The 20,832-nt window shown below is 37.7% G+C and overlaps 1 protein-coding gene across 1 annotated transcript in view; it reads left to right on the forward strand.

The window, feature by feature from the left end:
- The window catches only part of GMDS (GDP-mannose 4,6-dehydratase), a 434,505-nt gene that overhangs the window by 155,572 nt on the left and 258,101 nt on the right, over positions 1–20,832 (forward strand). Inside the window, exons 5-6 of the mRNA XM_014941067.1 lie at positions 9,071–9,263; positions 10,114–10,218. Of these exons, the coding sequence (XP_014796553.1) occupies positions 9,071–9,263; positions 10,114–10,218 (298 nt within the window). The remainder of the gene's footprint in view (positions 1–9,070; positions 9,264–10,113; positions 10,219–20,832) is intronic.

Here is a 20,832-nt window from a genome sequence, read left to right on the forward strand (position 1 = left end):
GAATCAGGCAAGGTAGTAATTTACAAAGCATTAGGGTAATTCTAGCTTCTAGGCAACACAGAATTTGTATCAACATTTGGGAAGGTCTGTTGTGTTAAGTCCTGTTTCGCAGTCTTGTTGGCTAGGGAGGAAAAGAGAGGAGATCCTATTTGTTGTCAGTAAAGCTGTGCAATAAAAGATTATTGCTTTAATTCAGTGCATATCTTGCCATCTACTGAAAGTCTGTCAAAATCATAAGGTGTTGAAGGTTTGTTGGGTTTTGTGGGTTTTATTTCTCTTCTCTTTCTTTTTGTTTGTGATGAGGTTTTATCACTTCTGTGCAAAGCATCTTTCTATGTGTTTGGAAAGCACCAAGGAAGCAAGGTGCTTTTTTTAAAAAGGATGAAACTTTTTTAAAAAGCATAAGAAGTAAAAAAAATACATTAATACCATAACCTGCTTGTCACCTTAGAATTTTAAATAACCTGTTTGTTTTAAATTAATTTCTTTACATGTGAAAGTGAGTAAAAATGGTGCTATTTCTTCCAAAGTGACTGCATTCCCTGTATGCATGTTATTCATAGCTCTCTATTCCCCTGGTACATATAAAGCAAAATGAATTGGCTATCTTTTTACATCTCCCTTTGAATGTTCTCTAGTGACTCTGCAAGTTACCCTTTTTTGTCTTTCTACTAAATAGCATTTAAAGCTTCTGGCACAGCTGGACTTCAGTGCGTCAGAAAGCTTTTAGGGTATTATACTGTCACTAGCCATTGAAGCTACAAAATTTGAAACATTGAAGCCCATTCTGACTTCGCTGCATGCTTAAAAACTTGGGTAAACGTATATTTTTGAAACTATCCCTGAACAAAATCATGCTGAAAATGAATAAAGAATCAACACTTCTTTTTTAAAAGCTTCTTTTCTAATCTCTGTAATTTGAAACTAAAGACTTTGAACAGTGGGTTGGAGATTGTTCTGCAAGATAAATCCCTTGCATCACATAACCCTGACAACTCCCCAGTTCCATCAAATTAATAACAAATGGATGAGAAGATAAGCAAAACTAATGGGGAGGTTACATTTTTGTGACAAAGGTTTATGGCCATACTGAATCTCTTGTTCTGTGATATCCCTCCTCCTTCTCCTCCTCCACTTTGGTATTTTTTTTACTATCAGATCTGAGCATTCCTCTATCTGAAGCACTTCTGTGGAGGAGATATGATGAATTGGACTATGTGAGTCTGAAAAGCTGCTGTGAACAACTCTCCACTCCCTCTGTAGAAGTCTCTGATTTTCTACAAGATCAGGCCTCATCCTTGCACACTGTGCATCCACTTTCTACTCATTGGATGGTGCTATGTGCTTGGGCATTGATGCACACTGCTGTAGTCCCATCTCCCTGTCTTCTTAAAATTGTGCAATAATTTAGTTTGGGAGCAATCTCTGAATGACATCTGGATCAACTCTTTCCATAAAGCAGGGCCATCTTACAGCAGGTGGCTCAGGGCTATGTCTGATTGAGTTTTGAGTATCTGCAAGGGTGGAGATGCCACAGCCTCTCTGAATAACCTGTTTCGTTGTTGTGAAACATTTTTCCTAATATCTAATTGTAATTTTTCATGTTTCAACTTGCGTCCTTGCCTTTTGACCTGTCTCTGGGCAACTCTCTTTTAATCCAGTCTGTTAAATTAATCCACTAAATTATCTAATCAATAAACAAAATAATAAACAATTTACAAATTACCTCCATTTGAAGATCTGTTCCAAAACACAACTTTCAATCAATAACCAAAGCAATTGTACATGATGTAGGAGACTTTGTTTTGTTAAAATGGATCTCAAAGGGAACGGATATTCCAATTTAAGGATTGTGGCATTAAAATTTTAAAAAATGGTGGTTCTTCTTCCCTTTTAACTGGTCAGGCATCTACCAGTGGGATGCTTTGAAGGCAAAGATGAATGTGATGACCTCATGAGCTGGATTTACAACCACATCTGTGGTTTGCCAGGGAACCCTGAGGAGGCACTTGTTAAAGAAACCATATAATGAATCCAACTATCAACCCCTACTTGTTTGATAAATATAAAAACCTTAATTACTGAGGGAGTACTTCTCCATGCTTATCCTCTGCTTTGTGTTGGATTTTATCTTTCTTTTTTTTTTCCCAGCAGAAATCAAGTATTAGTTTCTGCTCAGAAGAGGGAAAAAGGAAACCTGTTTTAATAATGCCAAGCTATTTCTCTTTAAAGATTAGTTCAGAGTGTTTGCATCAATAGCATGCAATTAGTCAAGAGGAGAGTTATAAGCAAAACTTACTCAAGCAACGCCATTGGAAGTTGCCATATGGAACATACACTGTGGAGTATGTTAGGGGTTGCTTGAGTATCCTTGAGTAATTTCAGCTGCACAAAGAAACTATCTGCCCCCAAAGGAAGGCTTTGCTGCAAGGTAGTTCAACTGCAAGATAGTTGGGGACTTGAGGCAGTCTAGCAGCACTCCTGTTGCACCTTGTGTGGACAATAGCGGTATAACTAGCTGTTTATGAAATTTTTAGTGCTCGTGGAAGTGAACAGTAGGTGCTGCTTTTGGATCTGCAGTGCAGTCCCCAAGTGACCCTTGGGGACATAGCAAAGGTGATGCATGTTTTTGCTCTTGTTGTTAACTTGAGTAAATTTTTTTCAGACTTCTAAGTACGCTTTTGTTGTGAGGCTTCTGCTTCATCCCACCCCTTCCCTTCGCCCCCCATTTCCCAGATCTCTATATCCTTGTAGAAATGAACAGTGAGGAGCCATGAATGAGCTCAGCTCTGCTTCACCCCTCGTTTTTGAGGGTGCAAAGGCATGTGTCTGTATTTGGGGCAATCATCAGGTTTACATTCCAGCTCCTCTTTTCTGTGCGTAATGAAAATCACTTTAGGGCTACTTGTGTAAGACTGAGCTGGTCACTGAAGCAGAGTCTGTTGTGATTTATGACAGGTTATAGAACATGAAGATCATGAAGGATCATTTAAAATCACTAAACAGCAAATCATTTATTTTTGCACTTTGGTTTGGGTCTTCTCACTTAGGGGTGAAGGTGAAATAATGACCCACCAATGTCAAAAGCAAACTTCTAAACACTTCAATAATCTCTCCCCTCACTCAGCCTGCAGTACAGAGTATGACAGGACTTCAGTAGAAGTCAACCACAGGGACCTCCACATAAGTACTGGCAGAGAAGCAGGTTTTTTTATCAGCTTCACTGCTTATTCCTTTGCATCAAAATCCAAGTTATCTAAGTTCTTTTGCTACAGCAATATCGTGAATGACTTGGGTTAACATGAATTTTAGGAAAAATTCTTCTACTTACAAAACTCTTTTTTGCTAATTCTCTGCTTATAATCATGTTGTCAAATTACTCTAATTTTATACATATCACTATTTTTTCTGTTTTATTTATGGGAGAACGGGGAAAGAAACAGAAAAGAAGATAAATCTACAAAAGGAATATTCATTTTATCCAAAATTCCAGTCATTATTTTTTCAGTCAATTTCTATTTTGCTAAGAAGTTGAATAGGGCTTTAAGATATGAAGAGTGTTGCTTAATAATAAGCAGTTCAGAGGTATTGAATTGATTATTTTTCTATATAACAAAAAATATATAGTTGTTTGGGGGATTTTGGTATCTTTCAACTACTTCTTTCACTGGGTGAGAGGGCAATGAGTTAAGCAGTCATTATGAGTTAAGGGATTGAGGGGAAGAGGAATTGTCATATTCTCCTAGAAGGTTACCTGACATTTTTGTAGATAAATAGATTCTTCCCTATCCACTTGACACCCTCCAAATCCCCTAAATTCTTTATATTTCCTAAAATCCCTTGGATTTTTTCCCCCAGTGTGTTAGCACTTTATAGGAATGCTTGGCCCATAGTCTGTATTAGATTTAGCAACTGGAATGTTTTGCTTTAAATGCCTGTTCCTAGGGGTTGAGCAGTTTGTTTACTAAGATGATATAAGTGATCCCAGTGGTTTTTATTGGCAGTAGAAGGCACACTGAATATTCAAAGCAAACAGAATTGATGTTAAAGAATACAAAAAAGCAACCGCTGTGATACTTGTGAGACTTGAAACATTTCTGAGCCATTTTTCCGCTTTGTGATTTGCTTCTCAGGTGTAAACTTTTCTCAATGCTTAAAGAGACCTGATACTTATCAAAATAATATAAGTTTTTTCAAGAGAGCTAAGATGCTTATTTTAATGTTATAGTTAGGTGAGCCACCTTTGCTTTTACAGTGAAAGAATAATAATTTACATTTATATTATCCTATTTCCTCCTGAGGATTCACATAAGCTTCACTCGTAACACCAGCCTTCCAGAAGTCCCGTCTTCTGAAACTGAGAAGGCTGTAAGAAGAAGATGAAATTTCAAATTGTTATTTATATTCCTTTGGTACAGCATTGAAGCATATTCTGCTAGCATGCGCTATTTTTGATTGAAAGCTAATAGTTAATGATTGCAGCCCATCTGTTGGATTGTTCTGAATGACAAAACAGAGAAGTATTTCACAAAGCGAACCCTGTGTGTGTGCTAAATTGATACGTATTTGCAGAGTATCCCTACTGTTGACAAGGCATTGGTCAGAAGCAAGTATTATTAAGTCTGCAGGCTTGTGTATAGTAGTTGTAGACATGATAGGAATGTGTTCTTGTGGAGTGTAAGACCCATATGTTTTCATTTAGATAGTTTTCAGTAAGCTTTTAAATCTTGTTAAAGACCTTACTAAGCTTGGTTTTGAATGATCAGTTGGGAAACACCATATTTAACATTGCTCTATTAAATTAAAATCTCTTGTAAAGATTGAATCTGGCAATTGGAAAGAAAGGAAGAAATGGGTGGGGGGAAGAGTTCAAATTCAAAAGGTAGAAACCAGTTCACAAAATTCGTTGTCATTCTTGGAGATGCATGAAAGAGACATAATTTGCTTCAGTGTATTCATATTGTAGCATTCTTAGAATCATAGGATGCAACTAATGAAATCATGACTTTTGCAAGGAATTTTTATCATCCTACAGGTAAGCCTTGCTGTGGAAATTCATACTTTCCCAAGAATATATTTGAAATATACTGTATTAAGGATGAATCCAGCATAGAATATACTTGGTATATAAAGGTCCCATGTACGTAAGGATTCCTTTTTAATATTCTTTAAGCCAATTCTGCAAGGTGTTTAGGGCTGAAAACCTGGAACTGAAGGACATTTAGCCAAAGACATAAGTGTCTCCATGTTGTTCTGTCCTATGCTAATGGTACACTGCTGTCACTACTTATTGAATGGAATAAATAGGCACATCTGAAATGTATGCATTCACAGTATCTCCAGAGATAACTATGACATACCCAAAAGCACGGTGTCCCCATTGTACATGGGAAGGGAGTGCCGGGGCACTCAGACTAACATATTCCAAGTAGACAGTCTCTGTTTTGTTGGTATGTTACTCTTTCCCTTTGTCACAAAGTCTGTCCAAAGAGGGCAAAGAAGTATTGGATCCATGCCTTCAATACTCCTTGAGAAAACTTTCAGGTTTAAAGTTTCTACCAGGCAAAGATCTTATTTTCCCTACTCCGGTTGTTAGAACAACAAAAAAGTGTTCAAAAAGAAGTTTCTCTTAAAAAAAAAATATATATTATTTGCATGGCTGCCTTTACACAGTTGATAGTAACTGATAGTTTTGGATTTTTGAGGTTAAAATGGAGCATCTGTTTTAGGAAGTTAAGTTATTGTGCATATAGTTACTCCAAAGCATGGTCAAGAGCACCTCTGTAAGGCTTTCTGCTCTGACTCACCACTGTCTTTAGGGAGTTGAGCTTCCTAATTCAGGCACTTAAAACAGTTGTCATAAATTAGGCTGTTTGAAAACTCTGATTAAGCTCATCTGAACTCATCATCTAGGCTCTCTTTTCCACTGGATAAATGTTTAAGCTTTCAGAAAGCATGGCTTTCTTTTAGCATTCCTGCATCTACCTTTGCAGTAATTTCCATGAAGTTTTTACTCAGGTAGTCTGACTGAACTCAGTGCACCAGCCAAGATAATTTCTATGAGTAACATTTATTGAATGTGATTTGGTTTCTGTAAGTCAGACCCTGGTCTTTTTTTGTGTTGTGCACACATATCGATTCTACATTGCACATCCCTCTTAATGAGGTCCCTGCCATTTTATTTTATATTTTATTTTATTTTATTTTACTTTATTTTATTTTTTAAATTTGGTCTTCCTGCTGGTCTTGCACAAAATAATGTGTATAAGGAGAGATACATAATGTGGTAATGAATAACTCAGCAGTTTTTCCTGCACTGTCTGCTTCATTTTTAACTGCTTAATCAGTCCAGTATTTTATAAAACTCTTTTACGTTGTTAACTTTGAATTAGAATGCAGTGTACATTTAAATGTATTTGCCATGTTAATGGCCCTACACTGGACAGAGTGTCTTAACCATCCTGTGGTTTTGATGTTGGAGGTTTTAGTGGATAAAACCATTTTTTATTTTCATGAATGCCATTCTAATCTAACCTGCACTCCAAAATGAAATGGGTTTAGTGGTCTGGGTCCTGTCCCTGGTGAACAATAGTCCACATTACAAAACCACCAAACAGGCACAAAGCTGGCGGTTTCTGCTTGGGGACACTCAAACCCAGCCAGCACAGAGGCAGAATTACCTCACACCCGGGGGAGTGATTTTTCTAGGTGAAGACTGAGGTCATTCATAAGGCAATAGGGAAAACATCTCTTGTGAAACTGGTCTCTGCATCAGCCAAGGAGAGCAGTCCCTGGTCCTGCTGCCACAGGCTCATTGCTCGCCCTGCTTAAGAGGTTTCATAATCTGGAATCTCTCATTTAAGACCACCTCAGTTATATGTGCCGTTTACCCTCATATTAGAACACGTAAGCAAATATATGCATTTTGGGGTGCTGTTTTTAGAAGGTTATTTGTTGGAAACAATGCCTTAATATAGGTAAATTCCTGGTTCTGCTACAGTTAGTGTTTTGCCTTTACTTGGAGAGCTAGGATGTTACTGTGGATATGTGAAGGTGCTAGTCATATGGTAAATACACTAATTTGTGTTCATTAGTGCATTGTTGACTGTATCACCTATTCATTAAGACGTTTTCCCAAGAGTTACTCTGACTGCAAAGCTGAGAGACCTTAAGTGGCTGTCATCTTTGTGCCAAATGGATTAAAACAAAAAATGCTCGGCACTTCTCAGTAGATCAGTGCTCAATTTCAGCTGGGTCATACCAGGTTAACAAGCCAAAGTATCATGTTTCTTTTTTTTTTTTTTTTCATTTTGGTTAAAAAAATTAAAAAGTAAAGTTTGTTTTAGTTCATAGCACTAGTTATTTCAGATCAAAACTATGTGAGAACATTTTTATTTTGGAGCACAGTAACACAATTTAGATTATCTCATATCTGTTTTGAATTAACCATAAGTGCAAATTCAAATTAATCTAATTATTTTTATTTCATCTGTTGTGTAAATAAGCCTTAAACCTCTAGTGCTTACTGAATAGGGAAAGTGGCTTAACAGGAGAACTGAATACAGGACTATCTGTCTGAATCTGCAGAGAGCCTGAAAAAATACCTGGTAAATGAGATGTTTCCCACTGATCTCACTGTGATAGCTCAGCTTGTCCAGCTATGATCATTTACCCTACACTTCATTAGTAGTTACCCTATCAATGAAGACTAAAGAAAAGGGTATCATAGATTTCTAGTATTTGACTTTGGTAGTGTCACTAACCTCAAGCCTAGATCATATAAAGAGACTGTAACATTGCCACCACTGTAGAACTCGTTCCTGAAAGTCGATCATCAGTCAGAGGGAACATGGGTAACCTTATTCTTCCTTGGGTACAGGCATTGGAGGAGATTGCTCTAAAAGTCCATTCCCATTTCATTTTTTATGATCTTGGCAGTATAAACAGGAAACATTTTTTTAAAACTGCCATACAGAAGCAAAATCCTGCATTGGAGAGGGGATGTAGAAGGAAGGAGGAATAGGTCTCTGTGATGAGCACTGATGGGAGAAAGTTCTTCAGGCTCCAGGAGCTCTGCCAGCATGTCCAAACAACCAGCCCATATCCATCAAGCAAGCCAAGTGAACTCCTGTCCAAACATTTTTTCTGTTGCCCGCAGACTGGGATGGTCGCAACACATCTCTTACCTTCCGCTAACTTTTCCCAGTTTTTATTTTTCTTCTGCAACTGCAAGGAATAGAATTAATATATTTTTTTATACACTCTGAAAACTTAGACTCAAGCATGTCTTGCGGCTTGTGCCACAACCAAGCTCATCATAAAGATAACTGAGAACTACTGGAGCAGGGAAAGAAAGAGGAGACTTGGCTCAGCAGTGCACATGAGTTTATTATCAGACTTTGAAGGATATGTCAGCTGGAGGAGATGGCTGAGTTTTTTTAGATACCTCTACTACATCACTTGCTCTCCCACTTCATTGTCCCCCTAATCTCTGTGCAAAAGCCACAGCTCTGGTACATCTTAGTCGGTGGGGTTGGGAGTCACATTTGATAGCAGCTATTTCTAGTCTTCTCTCCATTTTGATATGTGTTTAAATTGCAAAACTTTGGACTACGTTTAAAGTTTGTGGGGTTTTTAAATAAATGTTTACGTAGTCATGCTGTCCGTCTAACCTAGTATTTTTTAAAAATACATTTTGGATAATTTTATCAAAATTCAAGTCTGTCAAAGATACTAAGCCTAAGTGAAGATTGTGAAAATTGGCAGCTGTGCAGATGAGAGAGAGCCTGATAATGCTCCTGCCTGTGGGGAGGCTTACCCCTCACTTCACATGGGAAAATAATCCTGAGAGAGAGATCAGGGAACACCAGTCTTTTGGTTCTGCTATTTATGGAACTACTTGTTTATTCTTAGATATCCTTTGAGGGTACTTCTGTAAACTGAGCATCTACTCTGTACAGAAGTGCCTAGATGGTCTGTGACAAGTGATGTATTACTTTGATTGTTCATGACCATGGCATGTTCTGGTCCCCCTAGTAAAATTGATTTTTTTTTCCTTTTTTTCCCCAAGATTTCTTTTGACCTCGCAGAATATACTGCGGATGTTGATGGGGTTGGCACTTTACGGCTCCTAGATGCTATTAAGACCTGTGGCCTTATCAACTCTGTGAAGTTCTACCAAGCCTCCACCAGTGAACTTTTTGGAAAAGTGCAAGAAATCCCGCAGAAGGAGACCACCCCTTTTTACCCAAGATCGCCTTACGGTGAGGAGGATCGTTGATGCGTGTGTGGAGTGTCTGTCTGTCTGTTCTCCCCACAAATGTCTCAGGGCTGAAGTAATTTGGGTGTGAGATTAGAATGACGATAGAGCTAAAGTGACTAGACATGTTGAGAGGCATACCTTTATGAATTACTATATAAAAAGTATTTGCTGCCATTGCCTGGGGGCTGGAAACTAGCATCTCACTTCACAAGACCGTGTTCATTCAGCTCAGAGGTAGAGAGCTCTTGTAGAGAGCGGGGGGAAGGATGGCTCTTCACAAAGGGTTGTGAGAGGCCACTGAAGTGATAAGGTTTCATATTTTTTGTTGCCTAAATGAAAAACTCCCAAGAGCTCATTTCTTCCTTCATGATCTCGCATGAAATTTGAAACACTTATTAAAGCAATGTGCATGGAGGCCTTTGGTGATAAAGTTTCAAATCAATTTGGGTGTTAAGGCACCAGATTTTCGCTTTTATTCCTCCAAAGTAATTTTTTTTTTTTTTTATTAGCAGAGGTCACTACAGTGGCATATTTCACACGCTCTGGCTGTGTTAATTATATTGTAAAAGAAAAAGTGCTATGCTTGAGTGTGCATAAGAAAACAAGCGAGAAAGTGCCCTAACACTTCCTGGCCAGTTCAGAGGCTGCACAGAAAAGGAGTATTTTCCCATTCAGCTGTTCGATATTTTTTCCAGATGAAATGTGACACATACAGGGAATGAATCAAATTTTAATGCATTCTGCTGTTGAAATGTGGACTTCACCCAGCGTATGAGAGAGAGGTGTGTGTGTGTGTCTAAGGTGTGTATGAGCAGAGCGGATATATATAATGCTTTAAAATTACTTTTTAGGGGCAGCAAAACTGTATGCCTACTGGATTGTGGTGAACTTCAGAGAGGCCTACAATCTTTTTGCTGTGAATGGAATCCTCTTCAATCATGAAAGCCCCAGGAGAGGTTAGTAATATCCATGTGAAATTGTTCCCGACTTTGAGTACCTCTGACCGGAAAATGAAACAATACAACCACAGGTTTCATTTAAACTTGCCAAAATTCTGCAGGCAGGGTGTCATGGCTTGTAGCCTGCTCATGGCATTTCATACAGTCCTCCCGGTAGTCTCAGAACCTGCAGAAGAGCAGCTTTCCCTTTCAAGCATCATATTGCATTTCATAGCCCTCTGATGCTGAAGGGAGGCTTGTGTATCTGATTTTGTGTATCAGTGCTTTCAAGAGACTGCAATAAACAAGTTTTCTTTCTCTCTTGATAACTTGTCAAGCCTAAAATGTTAAAGTGACACATTAAAAGGCAGATTTTCTAAACGTTTAAGTGGGCAACTGCAAAACATGCAATTTCAGGTGTGACCTGTGGGCAAGATTTTAATTTGCGTATAAATGCCAAATTCAGAGGCAGAAATAACAGGCCCTCTAAATTCGTAAGACTAATGAGTATAGCCTGGTATATTTTGAAAAATTTGTGGATTATGGCCCATGCCTTCTGACAAGATGGCTTTTCACACATGGCTTTAAAATGCCTTCTGTTTAATCCTTAATTCCACTTAAAAAGCTTAAATTCCACTTAATCATCCCTTTTCCTCTTGCAGTACTTTATGAACAATTAATATTGGTATTTAGTTTGAGTAAGTGTCCACGGTTGATTAAAAGTTTCTTACACAATGACAGTATTCCTCTGTCCTTAAAGTACTGTGACTGTATAAAACACGCTAAAATTAAACTTTATATTAACACAGAAAGCTGGATTCTCAGTGCAGAAGCCTTTTATTGTGGTCTGTTTCTAAATGAAAAATCAATTCAAGTTTTACAGGAATGCAATTATATAAATTATAGCCTGGCATAAAATATAATAATTTTAATCATACTTACAAATATAAAATAGACCATAATTGCAATTCTACTCAAAAAGAAAAAGAAAAAAAAAAAAAAAAAAAGAAAAGAGTCAGTGTCAATAGGGTTTGAATATTGATTTCAGTCTTTGGGAGTCACAGCTGCAAAACATGATATTACACTGGGTAGGCAACATTTACAGTAAGTGGTGCTTCAAAAAAAAAAAAAAAAAAAGAAAGAAAAGAGTCAGTGTCAATAGGGTTTGAATATTGATTTCAGTCTTTGGGAGTCACAGCTGCAAAACATGATATTACACTGGGTAGGCAACATTTACAGTAAGTGGTGCTTCAAATACTTGGTGATAGAAGTTGGTGCATCACTTCACTGGAGCAGATGACAGTACAAGTTCAAAATTAAAAGAGAATCAAATTCACTAGATTGTTTCGTTTAGAAGCCCTAATACTTTAGTTTCTTTTAAAGAGTTCACTGCTCTCTAGTTTTGGTACACTTTAAACTCATGTCCAAATTGCTCTGAGTTATCATTATGTAATTAAAACATTCTGACCAAATAAAGAATATGCGGTCACAAATATTAGCTTAGCATAATTTCTAGTAACACTAAGGAGCTACAAGAAGAGATGGAAATTATAGGAACATATTTACCATTTTTGCTGCTTCTCTATTGGCTTGTGCCATTTTGAAAGAGTGCTCTTTGCTATTTTGGTGCCTCTGACGTTTGTTCCAGCTTTGACACTGCTGCAGTGGAGCTGTCAATCCAAAGTCTCTTTTCAACACACTTAATGTCCCTGTGGAGAATGCAAGCGTGTGCTTTGAAGTTGCAGGCTGTGCTTTTGGTTGTGTGTATGTGGTGGATGTGGTGGATGCAGTCTTAAGCTCCTTGTGCCATGAACAGGAATCTCGTCTTAGAAAGTATTTCAGTTGGCTCAGTTCACCTTAGCAGGAGTACATGCCATGAAAGCAGCTGTAACCACAGCCCAGTGCCATTTGCTTAGTGTTTTTATGGGAGAAAGTCTGAAAATTTAAGCAGAGAAGAAAATAGAAGAAAAGTAGTTTTGAGGTTGTTTCTTCATAGCCATTCATCACTTTCCTAATGTTTTTGAAGACTGCAAAGGCACTTTGGGAGGAAAAGAGGATTTAACTGGGATTTCTAACTCCTGTGCAGAGATGGTAATATACATGGTAGTTTTAAAATGCCTTATGATTTGTCTTTTTTTTTTTTTCCCCTTACTAATTTCAGAGATTGGGAATACCTAAATCAACCAGTACATGTTGTATTCCAATATTACATACAATTATTCCAGTTGGTTTAGTGTTAGACGGAATTGATTGAATAGAGCATCCTGCCAATGGTGAATTTAAGTGCTTGTTGTCTGCACAAAACAGTGCCCAGGAATCAGGAGAGAGCAGAGGCTTGTGGCAGTGCCTCTCGCTGAGGTGCAGAGTTGATTTGTCCAGGCAGCCAGTGCATATTTTTTCCCCATATCTGAGGTGTTAATCGTACTTCTGAAAATTTCTGTAAGCTTCCCACAGTGAATGTATTCATAGGGAAAGTCTGTGAGGAAATAAATCCTCCTATTTCTTGTAGTCAGGGATCCATGAGGTGTGTTACACTGTCAGGCAATGGTAAGGATGAACAGAATGCATTTTTGGTACCTGCCAGCCTGTGTTGTGGGCTGGGATCAAATAGAGTGTTTGTATTTGAAGTACCAGTACTCATGGTGAGGGATGATGACCTGCAGTTGTCTGCCAAGTGGCTGTTAGTAGCTGGTCACTGAGGCTGAACTGAAGAGACAATTGTAAAGAGTTTGCTTTGTGATCTCTCTTCATATGGTGTTCAGATATTATACTGCTGGGGCAGTGGTACACAAGCCTAGTGAAAATGAGAACTGTCTAATCTCAAGAGCTGCTTTCCTTTGAAAGGAATTTAGGAATATACAGTTCTTAATTCAGAATATAATTTTTTCTCTTTACCCTTCTCAGTTTTAACTCAGAAAGGAGTGTCACTAGTTAATCTCATGTAGCCTGTATAATAGTAGGGAAGTCTACGCAGAATTCATAAGGGTAAAGAGTGCTTAAGTCTAACACGAGAGGTTTCTATTTCTGAAAATTACCAAGGCTTGAGAGAAGGGCTGGCTTTGAGAAGATCATTTGATTTTTTTACTTTTATCTTGCTCGGTAAGAGGCAGACTGTAACAATAGTAGTTCTTAAGATGTGACACCATACTGCAGATCTAAACACTTAAGTTTGCTGTGTGGGCTTGCTTATAAGCCTGCTGTTCCATGTTCTGACAGCCACAGTGACTTTTAAAAAAACACCAGCGATAAATTCCAAACTGGTTGAACCCACTGTCTGAGCCTTATGTCTTAATTTGGGAATAGTACAGCATTATTAAATTGCACAAATACTTGTGTCGATACTCAAGAGATAGATGTGTATGTAACAACAGAGGTTATTATCTAAAATCTCATATGGAATAAATGAGTGGCTGTGTTTGACTAATCTTAATAAAACATACATCTACTTTGAGCCCTTTTGTAGTACTTTCCTTTCTAATTTTTCCTCATATTATACTTACTAGTTTTCATTTCTTAGTCACTTTTATAGTTGTATAAGATGAAATAGTTACTTTTTAACCAGTACATACTTTTCAGCTCACATAAATCAACACAGCTGCACTGATGTGAATAGGGTCATGTTGATTTATGCCAGCTGAGGGTCTGGCATAATGTTTCCAGTGATGGTCTGGTAATGTAAGATAAGCATGATTTGCTTGCTTTGGGGAAAAGACCTGTATTAGCAGTATACCTTGGTAACACTGGTTTCTTCAGTTACTTTCATCACCTTTTACCCAGGTATAGCTCAAGTGTTTCCTGATTTATGACAATACCAAAGCAGAATGCGATCTTCCATTTCAGAAGCTTATTTATTGATTTATTGTCTAAATATTACACTATCTGGAAAGCAAAACACTTTCTACTATGGTTGTAAGCTATGAGGAGTCCTCTGTTACCAATAACAAACAAACAAACAAAAGAAAACTTAAAGAACTTTTCCAGAATGTGGTTTGTTGTTTTTTTTTTTCCAAGACAACATTATGGGATACCAAAAGGGGAGACAGTGGCCAGCAAGTTCCTGCTGGTGGTTGAATGTGGCTCCCAGTATTACTGGTGTAGAAATGTTTGCCCTATAGCAGTACTGGAAGGGTATTTCAGTTCAGTGAGATGACAGTTTTGACAGTGGAAGAGTGAGGCAATTAGCAAGTCTAGTTTTCAGGAAAGCTGGGGCTCGATCCAAGGCTTTTTTACACCATTGGAAAGATTCCTGTTCTTTTGTTGGGCTCTGGATCTCACTAATGCCTTCTTTGCTTAGTGAGAAAGCAAACTACTTGTTGACAGTGTCATTTGTTTCTTCCCAGACAAGCCCTTTTTTTCTCCTCAGTTCTGTATAGGGAGTTTTCTCAGATTTACAAGATGTGCCTTTGGATGTCTGAGATAACTTTCTGATTTGGTTAACCACTTCATTACTTGCCTCATCTGATCTTTATCTGCCAAGATGTACAAACATGTACAGCATGTTTCCTGACACAATGCAACAGAAGTTTTGTTTGTTTTTTGCTGCTTTTTTTTTTTTTTCCCTAAGTAATAAATACTTTGCCTCCACACATGACATCATTGTGTAGATCATTCAGTAGGGAATTTTTGTTTGTCTGATACCAACCCTGGTAAAGCAGTTGTCATCAGACCATTGCTGTATAGCCAGAGGGAAAGGATACAACTGCTCATTTCTGTGATCTCTTTCAGCCGGGAAGGAAATGGCTAGGTGTTAGATTGCAGGCTGAAGGTTGTCAAAGTACATGTAGTAAGATTAAAATGAAAAGAAATTACGATTTAAAGAGAATGTGGAGTGTTCTTTGCTTTTATTGTGCATCTGGATTACAGTTTTGCCAGGAGGGAGGGGGTAAGGGGTTCCCCCACTCACTGTAAACATGTTTAGGTACCTTTTGAATTTGTTTTTTATTGTTCCTTTTTTTTGTTCCTTTTTTTTTTTTTTAACAAGCTTTCAGTCTCCCTTTTGCCTCTATTTCATAGAGAGGGCAGAAGCAGATGGTGACATCTGCTACCGACTTTCACAAGAAATCCCTACAATCCCTACTGTAACAGCTGTTCTCCTGTATCTCCTATAAAGAGATGGAGCCAACATCTGCCAGATTTCCCTTTCTCATTTCTTTGGTTGAGGACACTAATTGCTAGTCTCCTTACACTCTGTGCAAGAGGAGCTTGGGCAACCTAATAACATTGGAAATACTAAGGGCTTTTGCTGGTGCTTGTTTTGTAAGTTTAGGCCTATGATAGACATAAGCATGTAAAATTTTCAGTTCAGAGCTATGTCTCTTTTCTTTACTACAAAATTTCCCAAGTTACGAGTGCGTCTGAATAGCAGAAGGCAGCAGAGTGTTGCTTGTGTCTTGCTGACTCCTCACTGGATGACAAGAATGCAGGCTGGCTACTGTCATCAGGGATGGTCTGCCTAGCATATTGAAAACTTGATGGCAAGGTACCATGGCCAACGTAAAAGGAGTTATTCAGACAGTTGTGTGCTATGTAGAAGCCAAGATCATTTCATGCTTTTTAGTTTGCATGTTTCAACAGAGAAAGCATGCAGTGTCCTGAAGACATGCATTCTTACTGGCTTTTTCTCCCTGCTGTGAGACTGATCCTGCTAAGTGATCCATGCAGGTGTTTTCTTATCTACACATGCAGTGAAACGTCAGTAGAGATAAATGCAGGCATTAGGGTCTACTTGTTCAGATGGATTTGCAGTAGTAGTGACTGTAATAATAGAGAATTGCCAGGTAATGCCTCTCTGCTATTTTACCTAAGTACGCAAATTTTCCTATGAAAAAGATCTGACCTTACAAGATATGTGAATTCAGTTAATTCTGCTGATGTTGAACCTGACTAACTAGATAGTACTGATCAGAGGACATCACACTATATGGATATTTTTGTCTAATTTTCATGTTGCTAATAACTCATCTTATTCTTGAATTCTGGAGTCACTTTCCTAGTACTAGCAAATCCTGATATATCAATGTAGTGTAATCACACCAAAATATGAGTGGGCTTGCATTTTAAAAGCAGTGCTAGACTTCTAAAATAAGAATTGAAGACTGAGAACATTTCTGCATGCCCTTAGCAGGTGGTCCAGCTGACATCCATGGAACTTGTCACATATGGCAACAAAACAATCATGTACCTGAACTGAATCACAACAGAGAGAGATACTTTTCTCAAGTGAGTCACTGATGAAGGAAGATGCTGTTTTGAACGGTCTAATTACTGAAATATTTTTGATTCACTCTTTGCAATGATAATTTGTGGGAATCCTTACGATCTCTTAATTTTTTGTCTTTTCAATCTCAAAGTAGCCTTGATTTTGTACTTCTCCATCTGATGCACTTTTCTGGGGTCTGTCATCAGTATATCTAAATAGTTATGGATAGAGCTCGTACAGAAACTGAGTAATTTCTTGCCTGTGGGTTTAGATTTTTGGAACAGCTGCATTCACAACCCAGATTTCTCCTTGAGCAAAATATTATCTTATCAGATGCATCTTCTCGTCATTAAATCATGTGATCCCTTGTAGCTTATACTGTGCTGAGAAGAAAGTAGGTTACAGTTTTTGCTATCTTCCATGATTGATATCAACCTTTTGTATTAAAAAAAAAAAAACAGAGCATCCACACAATTTACAAAATGGCAAAACTATTAAATTTAGAAAACTTTACCATGTAATTCTTAACATTTCTCAAGTATTTTAGCAGACATCAGTGTTAGTTTCTTGAACTAAGAATTTGCAGACATTTTTCTTAAATGAAATATCAGCCCCAAGCTTTGAAATAAAATGTTGTGGAAGATAAGGAAATCACCAATGGGAAACAAAGTAGTCAGAGCGTGCATCTCACCTGTAGTGTTCTTATGGCTTCATTAATGTGTGGACATGTAGTAAGGTTTTTAGAAATAATGTGGTTTAGGTGCCCATTTCCCTATTTTTTTCCTTTTATTACATTTATTTATCCCCAGATAAAACACAATGTGATCCTTCTGCTTTTTTGCAAATGTATAAATGACAACATGAAGTGAAATACAGGCAAGAATTAGGAGTCTATAAGTAATGAATTTTTTAGTGTTTTATTAATTGTTTTGTACTAATTATTTCCTAAACTTCTGAGGACTTGTGTGTCTATTGTTGCTTGCATAAATTCTCTCAAATATATACATTTCTTGTGAGATATACTAGTGTAATTCTGCTTTGTCTACTTCCTAGTACGTAATATCAATGATTGCAATATCACTGACGCCGGTGTTCCCCTGAGAATATGAAATAACAACCATTAGAAATTCCTTACAGCTCATCTTCAGAGTCTGGGTATCACTGCGGAGCTGTTACTAAGCACGTGAGACTCTGCAGGCTTTATTTCGCAACCTTCACATTTTGGGCAGCATTTGCTACCAGGTGTGGAGACATGAAAGGAGGTTCATACACACGGCTTGTATGTGTACAACTCTTGTGCGTTGGTGATAGACACAGCAGTTGCCAGGGACAAGCATGCTGATGTTGTGACTGCCACACTCCCCAGGCCCATGTTAGTATCTATCTGAAACATTTTCTCAGCAGTGTGCATCCTGTTTTCCTTAAAAATAGCTCTCCCAAAGGTTGTCATTTCCCTCTCATTAGAGGGAATTACTTTGTCCTGCATGATTTTAAAAAGTATTTTAAAAGTTGATCCATTGAAAGGGCATGTTGTTCTGGGAAAGTTATTTGAAATTAACCCACTCGATCATTTAAGAGATGGGAAACTGAACAAGAGAGACTAAATTTCACCATAAAACAGTTCCACTATTAGTAGCTCAAAAAATACTGCAGAAGGAAATGTCAACTGATTATTCCTCAATAAAATCTTCAGGGTTCATTGAAAGCAAATAATTGAGAAAGGCATTTTAACCAAATGTCACCTCTGATAAGATTCATCATCTAGTAGGATTTTATAGTGGTGTCATAGGAAGGTAAGCTACTTTATCTGAGGTCAGGGAGAAGGTTAGGTCCAGAGCATTTGGTCAGAGCTTGGTTTGAACTTGGGAACAAATTTTTCTCTGCCTTGATTGCACTAAGTCCTTACTGAAAGTTCCCAGAAAGGTGTGTTTAAAAATGTGAAGTAAAACCACACAGGCAAACATTGCATGTCTTGATTTGTATTGATATGTATTGCATGTATTGATGTGTACTTTGATTTCAGGCCATTAAATGCAGTATGTACATTTTAGGGTGCATTAAAGCCTTATGTTTATAAACATAACATCTGTGACTTTGAAATAGCTGAAAATCTCAGCAGTGGGACAGACTGCTGATATGTGTTAGTCTTGTTCATCTAACTGCAAGTATTTCTGAGCAGATTTTAACCTGTATTATAAGGACTTATAGGAGTACATAATGTCAGTTATATGTTTCCCACACGGCTGATAAGTGCACACCTTGCCAACTGTGATAAAATATTTCCTTTTCAAGGATTTGCCTTTCACAGACACTTAAATTTTAATTATATGTTCTACCTAATTGTTAGGCACCAGTTGGCAAATGGAAGCTATATCCAAAAGCATGGGTATTCTCAAACACTTGATAAGTATTTATTGTAATTAAACCCGATACGACATGCTATTCAGGTGTTGCAATATTAGTTGCATATTTTGATCTCTATTGTATCTCATCCCTATAGAATGATAGCTGTTGAAACAAAGCTATCACAGTCAGGAGGGTGACAGCACGTTTCCCATGAAACCCTTCAGGGTTACTCTTTGGTATGCGAAAACAAATTAAAACTAAGCCAACAGAGAGAATACAATGCCATGTGTTCTCTACTTTCTCTTAATTTTTGCCCTAGGACATGTGAATTTGAGAACCACTGCTATAGAAATGCTGCAGGAGCGTTGATGGAGTTTTATTTTTGATGGTGAGGGCTTGATTTCATGATATTAAATGCAAATAGATTTACAGGTAGTAAAAGAGCTGTCCAGCAAAGCAACTAGGACCTCCAGTTGACATCCCTTTTTCTATATTTATATATATATATTTCTATTTAAGAAGTTACATTAAGAGAGTTTGAAGGTTCATTGCATCAATATTGATCAATTGGTAGACTGACAATATCTGCCAGAAACTTAAAAATAAAATCCTTCAATAATCCCAAGCCTAGGCAGAGTGAATCTGGAAAATTCAGAGCTTGTTTTGGACTTGAAAAACATCCAGATGACATGAGAAAAGCATTAGTAACACACAGAAATGTTTTACTTCATATTTCTTTTATATTTTTTTGAAACAGTTGCTTTCAAGTTATAAGTCTCCTTTGTGCACACTGTTCTAACACCTTTATCTTCTCAGCCCCACCTCATGCCCATATTCTGAGTCACTGACAGGCATGTGTGCATCTATTAGGGATACTTGAATTGCCTGGTATGCCGTGCTCACTTACACTGAGTTTCTATTTGCTGCAAATTGTAAAAAAGAGTACAAGATCTTTTCTTACCAGTATTGCACTTGTTCAAGATAAGTGGAGACATTGTGCACTTTCAAAGATCAGGCATTCCCTTGTCTTAAGCACTTTGTTGTTTAGGGGTGGTACCAACATTTATGCTGAAGTGCCTTCAAATCTTGAGCAAATCCAAACCTTTCATATGAGTTTGCAAATACTCCTTTTTTCCATGCTGTTTGCTTGTGTTAATATTGCATTCATCTCTCGTTAAAAATCAGGCCAGTAATGGCTAATTTTAATGTGTTTTTCAGCAGGAATGTGACTTCCTTTTCTCAAATCCTTGCACTTATTTTTTTCTATCCCCTAGGTACATTGCAGGTAAAATGAGAGATGACAGAAGTGTTCTGTCTCTTCTTTAAGTGATAGACTAATGCTTGTAGTGTGATTTGCTGTCATTCTCTATTGGGGTAGTCATCCAGGTATCACGGACAAACCTTTGCTCACTGTAAGGTCTAAAACTAGGTAGTGTACATGCTTTTCCTTTCCTGGGCAGCAGAATAGTGTGCTGCCGTGTGTCCTGGGCCATAACCTGTCCAGATGCGCTGTCATTTCCAGGTTGTGATTTGAATCATCTGACTTTTGGTGAAAGCTAGATTTGCTTGTCATGTATCTGGGCTAGAAGGTGGGTCCATGGGTCTTCTGTATATTCGGTGTGCCCCAATAGAAAAGCCAGTGTTTCTGCATTTAGGAAATGTCTCTGCGTTCAGCTCAGAATAGTCTAGCATCACAGTCCTTACTGTGTTCTGGTTCATGGTATCTATCTGTCTGCAGTCCTTCCCAAGTTTCAGATATTCCATTTTCTAAAGCGGTTTAAATGTTCTGCTAGTCTCAAGTCCATTTTTTTTAACTCATACACAGTGAACACCAGGTAACTCATGTTTCGTTTGCATCTTCTGCTACTGTGAATGAGTCCATAAACTAGTAAAATGACATGTAGTAAAAATAATAGGCATTTTTCTTTAAATTTGTTTGAGTTTTACACACAGAAAAAAGGGTTTTGCACATACATGATTCTTTTATTTTTAGCATACTGAATGGTCTCCAAAGACCATGCAATATTTAAGAAAAACAGATCTAGATTGGTGTAAAATAGCTCAGGCTGGGAACTTGGAAGCTTGAT

The sequence above is a fragment of the Calidris pugnax genome, unplaced genomic scaffold (assembly GCF_001431845.1).
Source record: "Calidris pugnax isolate Ruff unplaced genomic scaffold, ASM143184v1 scaffold8, whole genome shotgun sequence".
NCBI classification, from domain to species: Eukaryota; Metazoa; Chordata; class Aves; order Charadriiformes; family Scolopacidae; genus Calidris; species Calidris pugnax.